Source organism: Podarcis melisellensis (assembly GCF_964234715.1).
Source record: "Podarcis melisellensis genome assembly, chromosome: 6".
Taxonomy (NCBI): Eukaryota; Metazoa; Chordata; class Lepidosauria; order Squamata; family Lacertidae; genus Podarcis; species Podarcis melisellensis.
Genome location: NC_138538.1, coordinates 38,031,620 through 38,054,613, shown reverse-complemented (window position 1 = coordinate 38,054,613; position 22,994 = coordinate 38,031,620). Strand labels below are relative to the sequence as shown.

Here is a 22,994-nt window from a genome sequence, read left to right as displayed (position 1 = left end):
AAATGTATAGTGTTTCCCCTGTATCTTTAAATATTTCCAAATTTTGGGAACACACTTTTAATCTCTTTGCAGCCCTGCCAATTATTGGAATGGTCTTGCTGACAAACAGCCAGAATTGTAGGTATTCACATCATTCAAGAAGAAACTAACCTTCCCAGCATTAATGTAACAGAGTCCAAAAACTCCTTTGTCTTTCCCAGAACTTTTCTTTCTTACTTTTCAAAACAGCAACAAGACTATGAAGTCAACATCAATGTAAGTTGCTGTGAGACTTTGTGACAGGGCACCAGGTGCAAGTTCTAATTACAGGCTCTTGGAACTCGCATTCCTATGGAGCTTTTCTGTATAGAGTTGGCAGGATTTTATTCTTATTAGTAAATGTCAATTCCCACATTCCTGCACACATCACTGAAACAGATCCCTTGATAACAATTGAAATTTACTGATAGACAAAATGATGAATGCTACACAAACATATTCGCAAGCGTTCCCAAAACAGAAAAACTAGCAAGAAAAGTTTAGATTGTTTTTGGAGGATTTCTGGGGATTTGGATTGCTTTTAAAACCCATCTACCATCTTTGCTACACACACAAGTGTGTCTTGATTTCATCTTTTCTGATGAAAAATATTGGAATGGGGGGGACATGGTGGGAGGACTCACTAGAATCTGTTTTAATACAAAGCTTTATAATACACATGCTTTTATTATTCAAAATATTTATTGGCTGGCTTCCTGAGCAAAGTACATACAACACAGCTTTAATGATGAAAAACATCCACGGTACAACAGTAATACGAAATAAAAATACAAATTTATTTCTACAAGTATCCCGGCACTAAAAGCTAACTGGGCCAGCAATATATTTAGTTATGCATGGTCTGTAGGTACGTCTCCATTAGCCTCTGCAGAAAGAGAGGAGTTTGTGATGGTGATCTGCTATGCCATGGTCTATGCCCAGGTGGGCAGAAAGCTCTGAAAGGTCTGATGCAGGGCAATATGCCAGTAGTTTTGGATCCACAAGAACCAAATCCTCAGAAATCCCCCAAGGACCCTGATCCTCCACACACCCCTCCAATCTAAATTGAATACAAAACTACCACCTCCCTGTCTTCCACTCTGCCTGGCGTAAGCCAGCCAGGCTTGGGATGCAGCAGTGGGTCTGCAACCCCTCAGCCCCACTTAGGTGTGTTCTGCCCCAAAACAAAATGAAAAAACTACAGAAAATTATAGCTCCCATCTATACTGTAGATTTATGCCACACTTGAATCAAGATACAAGAGGCTGCCATCTTCATGAGATGAGCATACAGGGCCTTCATTTTTTGTAAATTGCTGCTTGGCCTCTTCCGGTGATTTTGGAGATTCTAGAAGCAAGTATCCTGAGTCTGATGCCTTATTGACCTGGCCGCTCCCTTGGGGTTAATCTTCACACCTCTCACTTCCAGTGGCTATGACACAGGCATCTTGGTACAAAGGTACAATCCAATGCATGTCTGCTTTGGGTTCAATGGGACCCCCAGGTAACTGCACATAAGAGGGGTGGGGAACCTCAGGCTAGGGTCCACATGTAGCCCTCTAAGCCTCTTCTGTCTTCCCCCAGCCCAAATCTCTTCTTGGTCCTGTTCCATGTCCTCCTCAACCAGCTGGAATGTCTCCTTGCACTGTGATAATGCATCTTGCTTGCCTGGATAGAGATGGTTGTAGGCATGTAGAAACCTCTGATGCGTGTAACTACTGGAATGTAGCCCACTATACATAGGTATGAATTGCATCCACTACTTCACCCACTTTTTGCCACCAGTGTGTAGCTCATAAGAAGTTCTGGTCCTCAGGCTGAAAAAGGCCCCTAGGACTGCAGCCAAGAACATTTATACTTTCAAGGATGCCATCGTATTTGTGTTTGTTGGGAAGTAAGAGCCACTACACGAAGAGGGTATTATTTCTAAGCAAACTTCCAGACAATTTCTCTAATTGCCCACAGCCATATCCTGTTCCCTGTTCCAACCATAAAGCCAAATTTCATATTCTTATTAAGTTGCAAATGAGTCCCCTTTATGTTGTAAATGGAGTGAAATAAGTCCAGGTTTAATAAGAAATAATGTACTGCATATATTAAAATTTTCTCAACATGTCCTTTAAAAAAGGGTGTCTGGGGAATTCACAATGGCTTCAAAATTTCCAGAAAATTATATCTCTAACTGAAATGAATGGAAGTTTGTGAAAAAGCACTGCTCTGTTGATAGTGGGAAATATCACCTTGCACTCTTAATCTTCAGCCCTTATAGCAATTAAAACAATTAATGACACATCTCATAATTGCCTGCAATTATGAAACTTTAAACGGATAGAAACGGATACAATGCTTACAATTCTCCTTAGTACTATTATGCATTACCAGGGCAATATATTTTCTCCTTGCTAGCTTGAGTGACCCCCCCCACCCCATTTTCTTAACTCTGATCAGGTCAACCTTAAAATAGCCTCATTATTTTGGCTCTGTCATCTTGCAGTGTTTGGGTGATCTTAGTTGAGCAGCAGTGTTCGGCAATCGCCGATTTTAAATTTGCTTAAATTTAAATGAATTCACATGTGCAAATTCAGACACAACAGCAGGCTTGGTGAGGAGGTAGCTCCGCCGTGGACGAAGTGGCAATCCTATGTAGATGTTGATTAGTATGCCTAGTTTCACTCAGGAGGGTAAAGAGATACCCTCCAGCTGTACTGGAATAAATTGCACACCAAACTTTGGTATTGGGTAATGAGCAGAAAACCCATCTATTCCCTCATGTCTTCCCTTTCACAACTTCTTGGAATGACTCCCCCATAGCAAATGCTAATTACCTGGTCCAATGAAAACTTCCTGGGATTGGCCTGAGGGGATCTATCGCTTTCACAAACCTTGGCAATTTATGTAAAGTTTTTTCATGGCAATAAGGTTTCCTTGAACTGAACTATGTATGTAACCTTTCTGTGGCTCTTCTCTGGCTGCAGTTAAAAGAAGAACGCCCCTCCACCCTTTTAATTCAAATAACCTTCAAGAGTCAATGTTCCCACCTCTTCCATACAGAGTTCACCTGCCTCCCCTAGGCTTGGTGTAAGAAGGCCTATCATTTATACAGGCAGGGGCCCAGCCTTCCCTCTGCTTTGACTGTCTTGCCCTTCTCCCTGCAACGTGAGGAGAATCTTTAGGGCATGGCATTAATCTTCTCCCACCTCCCGCCGAGTGACAGGCGTGAGTGCAGCTCTGTTCATAATATTCTGCATAAGGGTCTCTGAACTACATCAAGCCAGTGTAAAAATGTCACATAAGCCATGAGAAATCATTTCAGGTGCTCTATTGTTCACTTATTCTCTCTCTCTCTTTCAAGAATTATTTCCACAGGTGAAGCCAAGGAATGAGAACAACCTATGTTTCCTAAATAAAGCATTAGGCAAGATTTGGGAACAGTAAGGTCCCAAGTTTACAGCACAGCCTCTTTGAGCTACTCAAGCAATGGAAAAGAGCTATCGTGCAGTGTGAACAAGCCATGCTCAAAGGATGAAGTGATGTAAAGAAGCTTTATGTGGAAGGGATGGTTAAGGGTAAGGTATACAGAAGAGGAACTGTGTGCATAGAAAGTAGTTGTTCAAATGACAGATCAGTGATCCATCACAAAAACTCTAAAGGGGGTGGTGGTGAGGCATTAAACCACAGCAGAACTAGTATTAATACATGGTTTCCCACAGTCGCCAGAGAAATCCTCAAGTGTCCTAAGAATGAGGCAGAAAAGTTTAAGCCTCTTTCACAGTGGACAAAAACCTCCAAAAAACCAGAGGCAAATTTTGGTACAGCACTAGTATACTCAGAAGGAAGTCCACTTAATATCAGTGGGATTTGCTTCCCAGTATGGAGGTTGGGGACAACAGCAGGATGAATCTGCCTCCACTATGTGGGCTGGTGGCAATCCCTGGACATTTACAAGTGTTCTGCTGTTGTTTTCTCTTTGACCCCTCAAACTGTTGTGTAATCACTGAGCGCGACTCCAGGTGCAACATGCCCAATTGTGTATCCTCAGGGCTCATTAATTTCTGCAGAAGCAAGCAAAAAATAAAAATAAAAATAAATCACTAGCAGAAATAGCAGCAAGGACCCAGGATTCAGCGCTGTATTTTCTTTAGAAAGCACACGCATAAAAACATGCTAATTGAATTTGGATGTTTTTGAGAAACGCAAGGCAGCTCATGCTGGGAAGCGAGCTAAAAATGGCTCCTCACAAATTCTCTCAGTGCAGATGTGCCAGTGGGCCTCACTTTTGCCTGCAACAGTCGCTGCAATTTCTAGCTTCTCTGACACAGCATATCACCCTGTGTCAGCGATCTTCATCCTGAGTTGCAGAATCACCTGCTGCTATTCCACACATGCAGAAGCACAAACGGCTTTGCTTCTCTGTCAGAGACAATTTATAGCACATTATTTTAAATATGGATGCTGTGAAACAACTTTCAAAATAGCACAGATATAAAATGGTACTCCATTTTTTCATGTAGCCCTCCAAACCTGCGCAGGATTCCTAGGGATATATATAGTGACCACATGTGCAGAAAATACTGTTCCGTAGCACACTTCAGGCGTTGCCCCTCACACAATTGCCATAATGTGACGAGAGTCATGCTGTACTCCTTGTCCCTGTAGAATGCAATGAGATACACTCATGTGGGAGAAAATAAAAGGGTGCAGTAGAAGTTTAGCCTGTGACCCCAGCCTCTGAGAATCAACCCTGTCCTATTTGCCTCGCTGCACCTTGCTGCAACTACATTGTCTTATCCTAGGCGCCAATCATTGTAATTCCAGCGCTTGACAAAATTTTGGGAACTGTGCTTGGTTGACAGATAGAGCACATGGCTTATCCTGACACATTTCAAGCTAAAATTGTTTCTCTTCATATGATTGATTTAGTATTATCTCTTAACAGTTGGAGAGGCTTGCTCACAGCTCACGTCAAGCAAAGACAATGGCACCAAGTGAGAAAGATCTGCAAGGAAAGATGCATTTGTTTGAAAATACACTGAGAGCTCAGGAACTTGGGCCAACTGAATCTCCCAGGTATTTTTAGACACTCCTCTGTCCTCCACATATTGCAATGCTCAATGAGGAAAAGAGCATTTCTGTCTCATAGCATGCAAAGTAGCTCAAAAGATCAGATCACAATAGTACAGAGCAGTTGTGTTAAGCTTGTGAGTTAAAAGCAACAAGAGCATTTTCTCTTATTCAGGACAAATAGCCTAGAAATAGGATATCTGTTAAACAGATGTGACAAATTATTGACAGACAGATATTACGTTCAATAGACCAAAGCTGAAAACATTACAGATTCAGTTTCAAATGCTGTACAAAAGGAAAATAATAGAGATAAAAAGTTATATGGTGACATCAGCAACCTATGATAACTGCTTAAGGGCAGTTTTCCAGAGAATAAAGGTCAAACCATCAATTTCACCAGCTGATTCCTTTTTTTGAATTTTCTATTTTACATATACAAGCAAAATGAAAACATAAACATAAAATCCCCTTTGACTTCACTCCCCCCCACCATTGTGGATCTTAATATAATTATTTCCCCCTCTGCATCTCTTTCATAACTCTATTCTCATAAATCATTTATCATTCCATGGTTCAATTTTTTGCTACAAGTTTTCTGTCAATCCTACCAATGTATGTAATTGTTTACAATAGTTTTTCAAATAGATTGTAAACTTTCCCCATTCGTTATTAAAGTCCACCTCTTCCTGGTTTCTAACTCTTCCTGTAAGTTTTGCCATCTCAGCATAGTTCATCAATTTTATCTGCCACTCTTCCTTGGTCAGAGTTGTAGCATCTTTCCATTTCTGGCTAACAGAATCTGTGCAGCCGTGGTCGCATACATAAATAGTTTAATCTGGTCCTTCAGGATCTATGGACCTTTAATACCTAAGACAAAAGCATCTTGTTTCTTAGGAAAAGTTACTCCTAAGAAAATAACTGATTCCTAGTCTGCTCTACTAGTTTTGCGGATACACACACGCATACCACCAAAGAAAGTCAAGGAATATAATCTGCTAAAAAATAACTTAATATGGTGAATAGGCCAAAAACAGAGGGAGGGTCTTTCATTGCAAATGGCAGAATAGAAATCATAGGAAAGAAAGACATGGACCACACTTTTCTCCCTTACATCACTGCATGGACAGAATTTCAAAGCCAGTGAAGTACTAGGATATCTCCCTGACAAAAGTTGTGAAGGCAGAAGAACTTTATTCAGCTTTCTTTGCTTCTCTTTTTGCAGACTCTAGTGAAGTTTCAAAGTCTCTTCAAAATTTCATATTTGATTCCAGCTGCTTTTGCAGATTGAATTTGGTGGTCTTTTTTTTTTTTACTTTCCTCTATTTTTGTCCCCAATGAAATAATCTATGCTTTTTTCCCTGCTAGTCATTAAAAAGCACTCTGCACAAAAAAATGTTTGACTTTCTTAAGATCTCTGTGAGAAGAGTCTCTTCTCTTAACTGGGAACAGTGGTACAGAAACAATCACGAACAGGTTAACAACAAAGGAGACATGTAAAACACTTCACCATTGAGTAAAACACAGTTCTTAATGGAATTGCACTTTAGGTATTTTTCATTATTTAGTAACTCCCCCCAATTCACAATTAAGAGAATTAGCAGCTCTGATGAATATTTAGGCCCTCTCGCCCCATAACAGATGAGTTGAAGACATCCCTGCTCCATCTCTATTGGGAAACTTTGTGTGTGGTTCAGTTTCTTTGAATTCTTCCTGCCAAGCTAGAGATAAGGCATCCTTGCAAAAACGATCAGCCAGTTTAAATTTACAATGGGACATTATAGTTGAGGAAGCACAACTCTTGCACCTCACAGCTGGGCCCACCTCCATTTGCTGCTTTGACAAAAAATAGAATAGAAGAAGTCATGTTGATCCATTAGAAGAAGGAGGGAAAAAATCTAAGATGCAGTATCATAATACATTTATTAGGAGCAACTGAAGGTCATGAAGTGCTGAGCTAGCTTTTGTGATTCACTGAACTCTTCCTACAGCTGGATGTTAAACAAACAAGAAGGGGGAAGAAGCAAGAAAGATGTTGGTAAAGGGCTTAGAGCACAACCATCTGTAATATGAGTTGTAAGAAGATGATGATTCACGAAGCTGTCTGGGGTACACGGTACTCTGTGTTTATAGCTCCAAGGCAGGGGTGGCTAACTCTTTTCACTTAATAATCACACAGCAGGATTATCATCTCTGATGGCCATGTGTCCGACTTTTCAGAGGACAATCTTCTGTTTGTAGGCCTGTCAGAGGACAGTCACCTCATTTGAAGAGTTGTTCAGTCCATGTTTTGTTTACAGATAAAGAACCATAAGGTGAGAGGGCATGTTGCACATCAAGAGTCAGCACCTGGGCAGTGCAGATCACCTGGCCACAGTCTTCCCCACAATGCAGAGACGCAACGTGTTTCTATTTAAATAATAATTTCCAAATTTACATCTGTACACATTAACCCATGCAAATCTAAAGCAGTTCTGTGTTCCTGTCACAGACCACTGCCCCTGCTAAAGAAGTTGATAGTTAACTCTTTATTGACAAGAGAAGCAGCTCCCACGGTGCTCCGGATACTCTCTCTCTCTCTCTCACACACACACACACATTTTCTAACCTCTAGGCAGCTGTCCACAGGTTACAGCAACAGTGGGGCCCCTCCCCTCCTCCACTTATATACCCTCTTCTGAGGGGTTGCATGACTGCAACCTGAGACTTTGCCTACATGGAAGTTGTTGCTGCTCTTCCCTTTTCAAGCCCCTCCTGGTCCTAGAAGACAGTGGGGTTGGAGAAAGTAAAGAGTGGACTGGCCCTTCCCTTGTCTGAATAGTTTCTTCTTCCTCCGTGACATCCTGCACACCTTCTTCCATCTCAAACTGCCCTGACTTGGCTCCTGCCATGCTGGCAGCACTGAGTGCCATAAATCATTAGCTCCCACTCCTGGGTCACACTCCTGACCCCCTGCCTCCACCCCACACTTTTTGGAGCCCTGCCAGTCCATGTCTGTTCTTCTGTGCCTTTTGATGATGCATAAATGCCAACCTACTGCTAGCTATGGACTATCGGTCATTTGAATATGGCCCAGGGGTCTACTTTGAGTAGAACTACATTGAATGCAGTGGTACCTCGCAAGACGAAATTAATTCGTTCTGTGAGTTTTTTCGTCTTGCAAATTTTTCGTCTTGCAAAGCACGGATTCAAAAAAAAAAAAAAAAAGAAAAAGCATGAAACAAACTTGCAAGATGTCTTGCGAAGCAAGCCCATAGGGAAATTCGTCTTGCGAAGCAACTCAAAAAACGAAAAACACTTTCGTCTTGTGAGTTTTTCGTCTTACAAGGGATTCGTCTTGCGAGGTACCACTGTACAACCCTATGAGTCTTTTTTTTTGTTCAATATGCGCTAATGTAGAAAATTCAAAAATTAGAAAATCAAGTCCATTATACTGCCTTCTGAAAATCCATTTCCAAAGAGTTAAATTTTACAAATAAAAATGTAGTACAAACCAGACTCCTTGAGATGATACCCTCATCTACTGCCATACACACAGCACTAGACAAATTATTCATCATTACAGAGCCATGAATGATAGCCACCAGAATGCTTAACTGAATCAATGAACCCAAGAGCAGGGCTTCATGGCTGGGACCTCTTGCATTTTCTCATCCCCGACAGGAGTGGAATGCAGTTGATCTGTTACAGTCGAGGTTCTGGATTATTTACATGGTGTTGGCTCCTTTAAGCAACAGACTCTAGTGGACTGCAAAGGCAATAAATTTCCATCATAATCATTTTGGTGTTGCCGGGTACAATCTGGTTCCTTTTTTCAGAAGCACAGTTTATCACACTCATAAACAGGTTCAGAGCAAGGACCATGAAGACAGTAAATATCAGGGAATCGAACAGCTGACACAACCTGGGAAGCAGTGACTCAGCTACCGGCTCACCGTTTAAAATTTGGTTTAGAGGGAGTTTGTCACTCTCCTGTTTCCTCTCTAGTGAAATGAATTTTGAACATCAAGAAAGTTCAGAGCAAACCATCAATTTCATACAATTGCATGCTCACATTAAATACCATCCAAGTGGAATTGTGCTGTCTTTAGTGCATGCTCACCAGCTGAAGTGTTGTGTGGATCACCACCCACATCTATTCCCAATGGCTATAGGGTAAATGTGATAAATGAGAAGTACTGACAAAACAGCCTGGGGCAACTGAGATATGTACATTGTGAATTCACTGCAGAGGGATCACTATGAAGTAGAGAAAATTATAAGTGACACTCATGGAGGACAACACAGATAAATTGTGCTTGTTCATAAGAAAGAAGAAAACCCGTGAAGATAACAGTGGTATCACACTAATAGAAACCTCCTATCTAGATTGCATCTATTGATACAGTCTAGTTCCAGTAGAATTCATGCACATGTTGCCACGGTCTTCAATCAAATGGTGACTATTTCCAGTTTGGGTAAAGTCTTAGACTGAACCTTTCAGACTGAATTGAAAAATTATTGAACAACCTAGTGAGTAGTGAATGGATAAAGTCTGAGCCCCATCACAGAACCTGTTTGCAACTACTCAGAGACACTTTCTTTCCCCGCATCAGTCCATTCCAAGATAGCACAGATGTAGCACTAAATGAGCAATCCAAACCCTCCTTACATTGGGCTGAAGGTGGGTTTGAAATGAGCAGAGGTGTCCTTCCATCCAGCTCTCCTTGTGCCAACCTCCCCCATCTACCTGCCTACCATGCTGCTGGGTAGAAGGCACATTTGGCTGGATCGCTGTTGGATGCCCCACAAAGCCATATCAGTGGGGAATTGGGGTATGGATTGCTCTAATACCAGGTATAGGTAAGTTAAAGGTAAAGGACCCCTGGATGGTTAAGTCCAGTCAAATTCAACTATGGGGTGCAGTGCTTATCTCCGCTTTCAGGCCAAGGGAGCCGGTATTTGTCCACAGACAGCTTTTTCCGGGTCATGTGGCCAGCATGAATAAACTGCTTCTGGTGCACAGAACACCTTGACAAATGCCAAAGTGCACAGAAACATTGTTTACCTTTGCCCCATAGCAGTACCTATTTATCTACTCATGCAGGTATGCTTTCAAGCTGCTAGGTTGGCAGGAGCTGGGACAAAGCAACGGGAGCTCACCCTGTCATTCAGTTTCGAACTGCTGACCTTACGACCGGCAAGCCCAAGAGGCTCAGTAGGTTAGACCACAGTGCCACTCATGTCCCTTTAAGACCAGGTGTATAACTGCATTGTGTGGGTGAAATTTAAAGCAAAAGATTGAATGTATTGGTTATATCTAGACATTTTAAAGGCCAGGGCCAATGAGTTCTTAAAGGTTTAGAGGTGGATCAGAGAATCATTCAAACTTATTAAGCTGATCATTTGGTCATGGGACTGTATCTGAATTTCCTACATTTCTAAAGAAAAAGTACCAAAGTCTCAAAATACTTTCAGTCTAAACATGCTTTGTATGTTACACTAACAACATCCAGAAGTGCCATCCAGAATCCTTGCCACTGCTATATTTTCTAACACTAAAGAAGGGAAGGTCAGGATATGGCTGGACAGAAGATACATATAACAAAACTGTATCCTGCACATACTTGAACACTATCCACCTGCCACACATTTTATCTCCAATCACAATATTGTGATTTCATAGCCTCTTGCACACACAAACACAACCTTGAAATCTAGAAGAATAAAACAACAAAGGGCAATTCTATGTAAAAGTAGCCTACTGCCAAACACAAGGAGAGGAATGAATGGAAGTGGCTTCTGCTAGGGATAGGATTTGATAGCAGAATGAAGTCCAAATCCCCGAACCATATTTCATTCATAGTGGCACTGTCCAATTTCCATTTCTTAGAGACAATAGTGTGCTGATGAGAAGGAAAACTCCTCCTCCCCTGGTGCACTGACAGTTGTCTCTGGCCAGACTCAGATAAAAATAAAGCTACCTTTGGCACTACCCATACCTGAAGCAAATGTTAAGAGCCCTTTGGAATATGCAAGGCTTTCCCATTGCAGAGGGGCTAAGCTTAAAGCCTACTGTGGTTTTAAAGAGCAAGGCTTACCTGTCTTTCTGACATGACATAGAGGTAATTATGATCTGTGGAGAAGGCCATGTCACGAAGGATATGACTCCCGTCCTTGAAAACTGGCACCATTTCATATTGAATGCCACCATGAGGAGGCCCATCTGCTCGGATCTGGAATAAAGACATACTGCAGGTTAAATCACTGTCATTAAATGTGAGGGAGAAATACAGGCAGATCCTAACCAAGTGGCTATACGATGGAAAGTAAATACATGGCTGGTTTGATACCCAGCACATCCAAATGGAAGTATATTATAAGAGTGCTGTGAAGAATTCACAAACGACATTTGGAATGCATTTTAGGTATTCAGTGGTTAAATTGCACACAGAATGGAAAGGAAAACAGAGGAGAGTCCCTGCTCCAATCTCCACAAGTCCATTGACCTTGTGTGCACAGAGTATAAATGAATACTTGGATGCTTATAGGCTTTCTTCATGACTGGGTCCCCCACTATTCAGGTTCCAGTTGTGTCTATGCAGAGACAACTTGAATGCATGCAAGCCCTTTGTCAGGGATGGGAAACCTTTGGCTCTGCAGGTATTGGAATTCAGCTAGTCCCAGCCAGCATGGCCAATGGTCAGGGATGATGGGAGCTGTAGTTTAGAAGCATCTGGCGGGCCACAGATTTCCTGTCCCAGCTTTATGTGTACATAATAAATGAATATATGGAAGCTGAATGATTTTGCTCATTCCCACCCCACTAATGTGTTGATTCTTCATACAATTTCACCAAGTGAAAAAAGCAAGTGTGTCACTTCTAAATGTCAGCAGAACACAGGCTTGACCTGACTGCATTGTTTGATCATGCATTCCTTTGAAACAGAATATAGACATTCAAACACAGTTCTTCATTTAATTTGTGAGCAACAGGCCACATAACAGAAGTACGAATACAGGAACCGGACCCTGCAGCATACCCAGATGCCAACTCTGTCCCTTTCTCTACACTGACAACACTATTACAGGTCTGAATAATGTCATACACAACACCAGCTCATCTTCCAATGTGAAATATGTATATATGTATCTCTATATAACTCTATATACCTGTCAACAATGCCCTCCTGTGTTCAACATAGGAGAAATATACCAGTTGCTACACTAAATAACAAACAGAAACAAATCTAATATCAGCAAAAGCAATATTAATAAAAACAGTGGGAGAACATTTCAACCTTTCAGAACGCTCTGGAACAAATAGTTCCACACTGGAACAAAGGAATTTCAAAGTAAAACTACAATGTGAAACTGCTGAATTACAATTCATCAAGAGGTTCTCACTTGTGGACTGAATCAGCACAATTTAATTTTATCACGCTATGTGTGTTAATTGGCTTAACAATGCCAGAATGTTTGTATTACTTATACAACTTTGTGTGAGAGAGAATGGCAACTGTTACCACCAGTACTTTATTTGTATTTTATTCCCTCTGCAAATACCCCCTCTCATCTGATGCAGGACCTGATTCAGTAGTTCAGAATGGACACCAATCTGATCCAGATCGATTCAGACCTGAATTCAAATTGTGTTTCTCCCATTCACTTGCACTGGGAAACCAAAACAGCCATAACCTTCTTGCATTCCCCCCCACATAAGTGAATGCAATTTGAAGTCACGATAGTCACTTATGAGGGGAATAACTCTTTGTTAGCCACAGTTAAAGTATTGCTTTTTCCAGTTACCGTTATTGGAGAGTATTGGGCAAGATTCTGGCCTGGATTGGAAGCTATAGCTGTCAGGGAGGATAGAGGGGCCTGGAGGACTGTATTTGGGGCCAAGGCCTAGGGCTTTCTACCCTTAATGTACCTTCACTGTGAGAGGATGGGAAAGTAGACAATGTAGGTAGGGGCTCTAATCACCAATTGCCAGGTAATTTTCCATTATTCCTTTGTACCTTTGCTCCAAATTTGAAAACAACACTTTAGTGCACCTTTACCTATCCCCCTTTTTTTCTGAAAAACCCCAACTATTAATTTTTCACTTATAAGCATTGGAAAGAGGACCCTAACTGCCACCCATGCATGTCTGTGCCTATCGCATTCCAAGGTGACAGGCAACATCTTCCAAAGCAATAAAGTGTTTCAAAAGCCCCAAATTCTAGTATCAAAACATAAAAGTAAATAAAACAATATTTTTATTACATAAGAGCAAAAACCTTCCATCAGTTATACATGGTGTACACTGAGTGGCATAGCAGCCCACAGTCTGAGTTAGCAATTACATATATAATTGCAGCTTGGGCTGGTAATAGTTAGAAACTTGAACAATGACTTTTCAAATTTAGTTAGCAGAAGCCTACATCCCATTGTTTTAATGATTCTCATTGAAGAGGTAAACCGGTGTCTAGTCTATCACCACCTTGGGCTATAGGTTGCGGCAGCATAGCAGCCAACTCCTAGGGGCCTAAGTTCCTTTGTCGTCCCCCCCATAGAATATTTGAGGGGGCTGCTCCCCTCCCCAAGTTGATGGGCATGTGTGTGCACTGTGTCTTGTGAGCAATTATTCGGGCCAGGGCTTACAAGCCACCCTCACCCCCAATATTTTATTTTAGTTGGCAGACCATAGAATAATAGAGTTGGAAAGGAAGTTGAGGATCATCTAATCCAGCCCCCTGCAATGCAGGAATAGGCAGCTGTCCCTTATGGGGACCAAACCTGCAACCGTGGCGGGATCAGCACTATGCTCTAACTAACTGAGTTATCCAGTAGGTAGGACTAAGCTGAATCACAGTATTGAATGTTCATCCACACAAAAACAGAACATCAGGGAAAAATATTCTAGCATAGGTCTCCCCTCTAACACTTAAAGGGTTTTTTTGGGGGGGATTGTTAAATGAAGGAGTATTCAATCATGTGAGCCCCACATAAAGTATGAAACAGTACAACCCTGACATGGGTTTACCAGCCAGCAACACCTAGGCATTTACCTAAAATCAGTAATGAAAATGTGATTTAGATCAGCCCTGTGAGGCTGCCCAGCTTGTGCAGAAGATTTTGAGGTGTTGTTACAAGCAGCAAATTGTGAGCTATTTCATTTATTATGTCTTTTTTAAAACCATTGTGAGGAGTGCCATTTGGATTTGTCAACTTTGAGCACTAGAATGAAATACCTAAAAACAAGTTTGAAATTTTTATCCAATACGGGTCACCTCCTGATGTTTGCCGACTCCAATAAATGAAAATATAGTCCTTGGCTGATAAACAAATGAAGCAGAAGGGTATTTGGCTTGTTCTGTACGAAGGCCTCCTGGCCTGTTGGTGTGGGTGATATTTTAGGCTTCATTATACAAATCCCTCCTGCTGCAAGAAAACTCTGCTTGGATTATAACAGACCCCTATGCACACAGCAGGAACAGAACTGTTTTGAGTACACCCGGGTCTCTTTTCCAATGTTAATCATTTATGGCCTTTGGGGAGAGAGGAGGGGAGGGATAAACAAACAAATTACATTGTCTTTTCCCTACCAGGATTTGCATATTTGAGTAGCCATTTGATTACAACATGGTGTCTACATAACACCAAGCTGCAAACATTGGCAACCATCAGGCTGGGAGATTAGACCAGCCATGTGAACCAAGGGCTCCATGAAGCCGCCTGATGGGCCAGTGGCACTCACTGACAGAGATTCTGTTACTTGCTGGCCAGAAAACCGCTGTGTGCGAAGGGGCGCTTCAAAGCACTTGCATGAGATTCCATGCTAGGAGGATGGGGACAGAGACTGAGCTCTTGCGAGGGGGGAGAGCTTGTCACAAAGGAGCCATCTGCTGCAGCCTCCTGCCTGGCTGTCGCTCATTGTCCCATCTTGCTGTTCAGTGACTCAATTTCTAATTGTCAAGCTATGTTTGAAGCATGAAAAGAAAATGTTAGCGATGGCTGAGCTTCTGGGAAAGGTAGGAGAGAAGTTGAGAAGGGCCGAGGAGAGAATCAGAACATTTACAGAACACTTTCCTTTCCCCCCCCAAATGTCAATCATAATAATTTATAATGTTGGTTTAGCTCCAAAAGGAAAATAAGTGTGCCATGTTGCACGATGGGTAAGACAAGACAAAACTAATTCCAAAAGCCCCATCTCTGCTCAACAGCTCTGCCACATTTAAGAAAGCAGATTGCTGCTCTGTCCCCAAGCCCAGCTCTCCCAGCAACCTCCTTCTCCACCCATCATTAAACCAGCTGTTTAAAACAGTTGCCAAGACAACAGCCTCCAAAGTCCTTCCATTAAAATGTCTGATTGTAATTTAATTAATCCTCGCAGGCCAGTAGGCAATGTGTTTCTAGGCCTGGCATGGTGGCATTTCTTGATCACTGAGACATGACTGAGTTGGAGTTTTTGGCAAGGACGCATTGCCTTTTCTTTCCATGAGCAGATAATCAACAAATCCTTCATAAAATGGGATATCCTCATCTCATTCAGGTCAGAAGAAATGCCCTGAGTGGAGTATGGTGCTAGGGAGGCAGTTCAATGCCCTCCTATGCCACAAATTCTCTGTATGACTTTGGCTGTGTCAGCTAGTCTTGCTGTTGGATTAAGGCACTTGTCTTTAACACTAGGTACATAATAAATGCTAGAGGAAAAAATAAGCACATTCCTGTGCATTTTCTTATGACTATCAAATAAAAAAACTTAGGTGTTACAAATGAGGAAGAGAAAGAGGGTTAATATGCTAGTTTCACCCTCCTTTGTCATTGTATTGGTCACCATCTAACTCACAGAAGGTGACAATCTGAAGAGAGCTTTGAAGGCTCCCCGTGCATTTTAGAACCTTGCATTATTAAGGTTCTAAAATGTACCTGGTACATCCATGGCTTTAGAGTGACACCTTGTAACAGCAATAGAGGCAGCAGAACCAGCATGCTCATTCCTGCTGTCCCCCTCACATGTTTGTTAACAAAGCATGCTTCCTGAAGTAATTGCAAGCATTTACATGGTTTCCATTGATCCAAACTAGAATGTGCAGTTTTTAAAATGCCAGTGTGGAAGCTATGCATTATTTAGGTTTTCTAGAGCCATAAACCAACTCTGATAATCCCTGCCCACTAGACATTATTTCAGGAGCTGATGGCATGGAGTCCAAAAACATCTGGAGGGCCACAGTGTGACCACTTCGGCTTCAGATGGACAACTGTTGCACAGTGGCATCTTGGGACAGGTACCTTCTCTTTTTGTCTACATTAACTCACTTTCATAGCACTACAGTTTTAAAACCTTTCCCCCAAAGGTCTCCATTAATCATTTATTGGGGCCATGCAGATTCTGAAAGAGCTAGAGCTAATTAATAAGTGACCAGTTGAATCTCAGAAATTCCACGGAAAAAGGCATATCTGCAGGTAGAAACTCACAGAACAGTTCATGAAACAGAGGATGGAGAAGAAGCCTACACTAGGACTCAGCTGTGATGCTGAGGAGTCTCCTGGGATGGAAGAAGCTTGTTTTCTCAATCAATGCTGATGTGTGTTTGCAAATACTGGTTGAAAGGAGCCTAACAGCATAATCTGCAAATCCAAATATTAGCACCAGCTCAGAGCATTCAAGGCCAGCAAAACATTTGCATGTGACCAAGCAGAATGCATTCCAATTTGGAAATTTCAGTTCTTTAAAGGCAAGGTGGAGATTTGTCTCGCTAATGCTCCTACAATGTAGACTGCAGGCATAAGCTCTGCATTATCTTAAGAGATTAGTAAAATACCATATTGTGCCATGTATATGTTGCAGCATAGCACCCCTGGTGATAGTGTCTGATCCATTCAAGTCTCTGACACAACACAGAGGCCCCCACTCGCCTATTGTACAGCTTCTTCTCAGTATTTTACTCACCATCACAACTGTCATTGTAACTAAGCTATGATGGGTCGGCATCTCCTTCCAGTTCCTCTCCGCAGGCTCTCATTAAAGGGCGTTAAAAACTCTTTGTGGGAACTTTCCATGATTAAATTACCTGTCTTTTTTCATTATGAATTCTTCAGAGAGACAGAATTTAATGACAAACTGTTAGGTGCTGGAAAAATAGCTGTATAAGTGCCTGCACACCGAGCTTCATATCACGAAGGCAGCAAGGTTTATTCCTCTTAATTCCCAGAGAACCATGGCTACATTTCCCATGTCTTCAGACATACAGAAAGGGAATATCCAATCTGGCATTTTGAAGAACTGCATCCAGTACCTTCTGTGCCCCTCCCTCCAGGAGACCCCTGCCCCACTAACTGTCTTAGCCCAACCTGAAAACTGATAATGAAAAATGGGGACTATATTTCAAAATGAGCAAGGGCTGAAAGGCCAGCAACATTGGTTCCACCTGGCCTACGTTGCTGGCTTATCATGGTTTATTGTGCATCAGCAACATGCTCATGGACATGACCACATTGCTCTAACTTTGCTGCTCATTTGGTGTACGCAGGAGAAACCAAGCAGGAATTTGCAGTTCAGTTTGGCTTTTCATGAAATGTGAACCTGGGGTCATGGCTTGTTGCTCCCTAATATACAGGGATTCTTAAGCCACCTCTTCCTCCCAAGAAGGAAGGGAAATGCAGCTGCTGTGAAGCTAGCTTAGCAGCTCTGTCCCACCTGGCAAGCTGCTTCTGTCAAGCTGCTATTTATCTGGGCAGGTGACACCCCTACTTAATTGAGACCTTTTCGAGGGTGTTATCTCCTGCCTCACCCACACACCAGAGTTCTTTGCAGGCTACACAATTCAGGCATCAGTGTGTAGATGGTGCAAACAAATGAGCCAAGCTATAAACACACCCTCTTCCAGAAGTTGCAGTCCAGTACGATATACAATAAAATCCCCAACCTCATTAGTCAGATCCTTTGGGTACGTGCCCCCAGAAATGTTATGGTGCTGAAACACCTGCATGTTTTTAGCTGTAATGATTTCTGATATAGCTGAAGAAAGTGAAGGGATCCCTAGATCCCATAACTGGGGCAGGGGAGAGAGAGAGAGAGAGAAACCTTATGACTACAGAATGCCATGATAACAAAATGAGAAAAGAGAGTCACAAGGCATATTTCATAAATTTACTCCCCTACTGTGAAGCTGCAAGGATCGCTGGATCCTGGGCTCTTCGGCATCTACGTGGTGGCAGTCACTTAATTTAACATTTCTTTTTGCTGCTAACTTTGGCATCTGCTAAGGCTTCTATATAAATAGCTTCACTATCACAAAATACAGCAGAAACACCCAGCCTCTCAAAAGGCTGCTGTTCAGCTTCCACACCTCATCCTGTGTTCTGATACATTAAGGAGCAATACTGGTGTGATTTAGTGCCCTGTCTTCTGGGTGGGAAGCTTCCCCTTTGAAATTAAAGTGAAATACTAATCCTATTAAAAATCTTCCCCTTAAATCATAGATATGTCCATGAGGAAATTAATGATGACTCTTTACACGCATATTCAATTCAAATCAGCGTATCCAATTAACCGTGTTACCTGCAGGCCCCCTCATCTCAGCATCTCTGTCACACTTCCTCTATTTAGCCCTAAATTATTGTGGAATAGAGTAATTCGTAGTGGACATCATCTCCATTTGTTGTTGTGAGGGCATCAGTAAATGGGTTCATTTCCTAAAGGCTCTGTGAGAATCTGCTGTATGTGAGAGAGTATGACACGAGGCACAGCTCCTTCCAAAGCAAAAGGAAAGCCATAAACACAAAGCCAAGAAGCCATTTCACCTCATTAGAAATTAAACACACTAGTCAGGTTACCTCTTTCCCAGTGTTCCAAATAGGATAGAAAATAAACCAGCCTTATAATAAAGGCTTGTATCGACTAAATTGTGATGGGCTGCTACGTAGACATGGTAGTAATAAACACCATCATCCATTTTAGACTGCAAATGGGCAGTGAAAGCTAAGAAGCTTAGTTGATGGCAAAACAATTCCTACCATGTGGATGCAACAAAGCTTTACTTGCTGGATTTCTACGACACATGTATTACAGGTACAAGAGCCCTGCTTTGGGAGGTGGGGTGTAGAGACATACTGGCAGCTGTACTCGTTGGTACAATAAAAGGCATCACAATGACTAGCCTGTCGGCCTTAAGATGTTGCTGGACTAACAGCTTCTATCATCCCCGACCACTGGGCACCCTAGCAGAGGCTGATATGAGCTGAAGTCAAACAATATTTGGAGGGTCTCAGGTTCCAAAGGAAATGCAACTGCCATGCTTACATCACCATCTCACCCTTTCTCTCCTACCTGCTAATGTCTTCCATAAGAACACAATTCGGGAGAAACTTTGACACACTTCACCAGATCCAGTTTCCAGTGCTGGCTCCCTCTCATCTAGGAGCTGTGAAAAAGCAAACCCCTATTCATACTCAGAATGCCTTCCATTTACTACCAAGTAACTACACCATAAATCTAGCCTTGCAAGTCAGGGCGTGCAGTTGTCTTGCTTCTCCTTCCTGTTTTAGAATTAAGCTTCACCTAACTGGTGGGAAATACAATGTTTTGAGCAGCAAAAGCTCTGTTTTATTAAAACACAAGCAGATGTGGTTGTAATATTAGCAGAAGACAAGAAACAAACAGATGTATGAATCCTGGCAGACCTCCATGTATAAAATATAAGGCACTGGTGTGGTGACCCTAGCACTGAAATAGCTTTTTGAAGCCACAACAATCAGGAACATTAACATGTGATTTGGGGCTGCAACTAAGGACAGACAATTGAGCTGGGACTGCAAATCCAGCTTGACATCCCAGGCTTTTTCTCACACTCCTGGGCATAAGATAAACAAAGCAGCAACACAGCATGAGGCCAGGCAAGCCTGTCTGCTTTGATTTTCAGGCCTAACCATTCTTTGACATATGCCTTCCTTCTTACTCCCATTTTTTCCTGTTTATTGTTTAAGGCACATGCTCTTTGCAAATATACATATCCAATGATTCCACCACTTCCCACCCCCCCTTCCCAGCTGCAGTAAGTGGTAATTAAGGAGTTAAATATTGCCTCTGTTATTATGGGTTGGGGCTAAGACCCCACCCCTTTAACTTATTCTTGTGCTCACTTTCATTTACTTTTCATTTTCCTATGTAGTTGTCTGTGATACTCTGTTCATCAATAAACAGCCTCTTGTCCTGGGTCTACAACAAGGCTGGCCTACCCATGAGGCAAGGTGAAGCAACTGCCTCAGGTGGCAGGATGCACAGGGGCAGCAGATCCAGCCTCCAAGAAATGCATCCCCCATTGCTATGGCAGTGGCCATGGTGGCAGTAACAGCTGCGGCACACGCCTTGGAGGTTGGATTAGCAGGCCTCCCTCTGCCTCCTCTACAGCAACCTTTTGGTGAATAGAAGGTGCTCCTGGTCTCCTACCCTCCTTGTTCCAGATGTAGATCTTCACTCACCCTTCCTCCTTGGACTGGGACTGTTAAGTTGTGGCAGGGGGACTGTTAAGTTGTGGGCGAACATATCAGACAGGCAGGGGGACTGTTAAGTTGTGGGCGAACATATCAGACGACACAGCGATTCTTCAACAGCTCTTGTTTATTCAGAGGCCAGAATAGAACTGAACTGAAGAGCTCAGTCAGCCTGCTTATATAGAACTCCAGAACAGTGTAACTGTTGCAACTTTCTAAAACTATCCAATCACTGAACGTCACTTCCGATCCTTCATTTGCATACAAACTATCCAATCACTGAATGTCACTTTTGATCCTTCATTTGCATAACTATCTACAGTATCCCCCTGCTGGCCCAGGGTGAGAACTTCAGTACATAACAGGGACACCGCCACCATGCTGTGGTTCATGTCAGGTGCCAAAATGTCTTGGCAGGCTCTGGCCTACAAAGTGAGGAAGCTTGCCTTAACTGTTTAGTATAGTCTATATTCTATAATGATCATCAAACTGCAGTTTGCACGGCTGCCAATTGGCAGCCATGCCTCCTGCAATACGACAACAGAGCAGCACCCAGGTGTCCCAGCAGGAAGGCAAGTGAATTGCAAAGCAGTATGGTGGCAGGTGGACCAGGCGAGTTGCAGAGGAACAGCCGGGACAGGCCAAGGCGGGCCCCCAGCAACTGTCCTGCCCTGCTGCTTCTGCTGCGCATCTCACACTGATGCCACATCTTTAGCTTCATCATCTGACCACCCTCCCTGTGGGGGAGGGGCATGTAAGCCCCACCCTGCATTACTGATCACATGACATGGTGCATGCGCACCATTTGAATAGCAATGCCCTCCACTTTGGTGGACCCGTCCCCCGCAAATGTTTTATTGGAGGGGCGAAGAGATGGCTTCTGTGTTCATGTCTGTGTGAAAAACACACACATGCATGTTCTGTGAATCACTAGAGGAGCTTCAAGCCATAGAGAATGTGAAAGGAGGAGAGCTGGGACTTAGATCTGAGAAGCTGGAGAGTGAACTAATGAGACAGAATTGGGAGTGCAGCACCACATTCAATGCTGAGAAGAAAAAGAAAAAGAGCCACAGGGTTTATTTTCATAAGGCTTTATGACCCAAATTATTTATAGATTCAAGTCTTTTGTAAGTTCAACACTCGTGTCAAAATGTTTGGCTGTGTATTTCTTTTTCTCTCTCTGGCACACACGCACTCACACCCAGGCTTCCCAAGCCCTATTGATGGAAATGTTAACTAAATGTTCAAAGTCTCGACTCAGCAGCCTGAAGCTCCCTAGAGGAAGGCTCATAGTCTGACCCTAAATGCCAAGATAATTGTAAGGGAGGGCAGAAAACTTTAAACTATCTCTCCATGCAGCTGCCTTGCCTGCTAATGCTGTACTGTACTGGAAATGGTTGGGGACAGCTTTCTTATGCTGTATGTACAGTGCTTGTTGTTATTGTTAAAAATAAATAAACAAGGTGCTAGTTTTTATGTCTTGATAAATTGTAAAATGCCTCTCCCACCTCTCCCCTCCTCCTGTGTCCCTCCCCACTTTTCTGCTGAACTTGTGGTGAGCTTTTAAGAGTCGATAATAAAAATAAAACATGCACAAAGCCAAATGTTTTATTTTTAATAGATTTTACTAGTTTGATTTATCAAGAACTAAAAATTAAGACTGATGCCAAGGGCACCAGTCACAAAATGGCTACTATAGGATGTGTGGCATTGCACAAAATCAGAAAGAGGAGAGTCATTGATGTTTGCCCCTGCCTCATCTCCCATGTGTACCATAGGAAGTCACTGCTGTATCCTGTTGGTCCTGGTTGTGGCAATCACACAGTATTGATTTGCTCTGCACGTACAATGATGCTGTTGCTGCCTAAAAACAGGGAGCATTCCCTGGTGCCAGGGTAAATATACAAGTTGGCTAGCCACACTCTCACTTGCACACACACACACACACACACACACACACCAATGCATACATGTACTCATCGTACACATAGACTACAGATGCACATGCAACTCCCCCGCCCCACATTGCACACAGATATCTCCTTTGTCCAACTTCACCTCCCCACCACAGACCTCACATACATGCCTCTTGTTCTCTTACATGCACATAGACAATTACATGCATCTAGAGCTCTCTCCCCACTTCCATCACACACACACACACACACCACAAATATATCTCTTCTGCTCTCACACAAAGCACAGCTCTCTCAATCACACACAGAGAGAAGCCCAATCATAGGGCAAAGGAGGCACCCACCAGGCCTGAGCATGTGGGGATAACCCTGCCACCCCTCCCGCCCACTGTCCCCACCCTTCATCTAGTTCCAGTATGAGATGAAGATGTCGCCTACCACTGATGGCCTGAGTGTGCAGGGATAACCCTGCCACTCCTGCCTTCCCTCTCCAAGATACACACACACTGTGTGTGTGTGTGTGTGTGTGTGTGTGTGTGTG

General features: G+C 42.7%; 1 protein-coding gene across 2 annotated transcripts in view; it reads right to left on the bottom strand.

Annotated features, from left to right (window-relative positions):
* PLXNA2 (plexin A2) overlaps positions 1–22,994 on the bottom strand; it is a 392,250-nt gene that overhangs the window by 224,125 nt on the left and 145,131 nt on the right. For both annotated transcript variants that reach the window (XM_081916268.1, XM_081916269.1), the window contains exon 4: positions 11,159–11,293. In XM_081916268.1, coding sequence (XP_081772394.1) covers positions 11,159–11,293 — 135 coding nt within the window. The remainder of the gene's footprint in view (positions 1–11,158; positions 11,294–22,994) is intronic.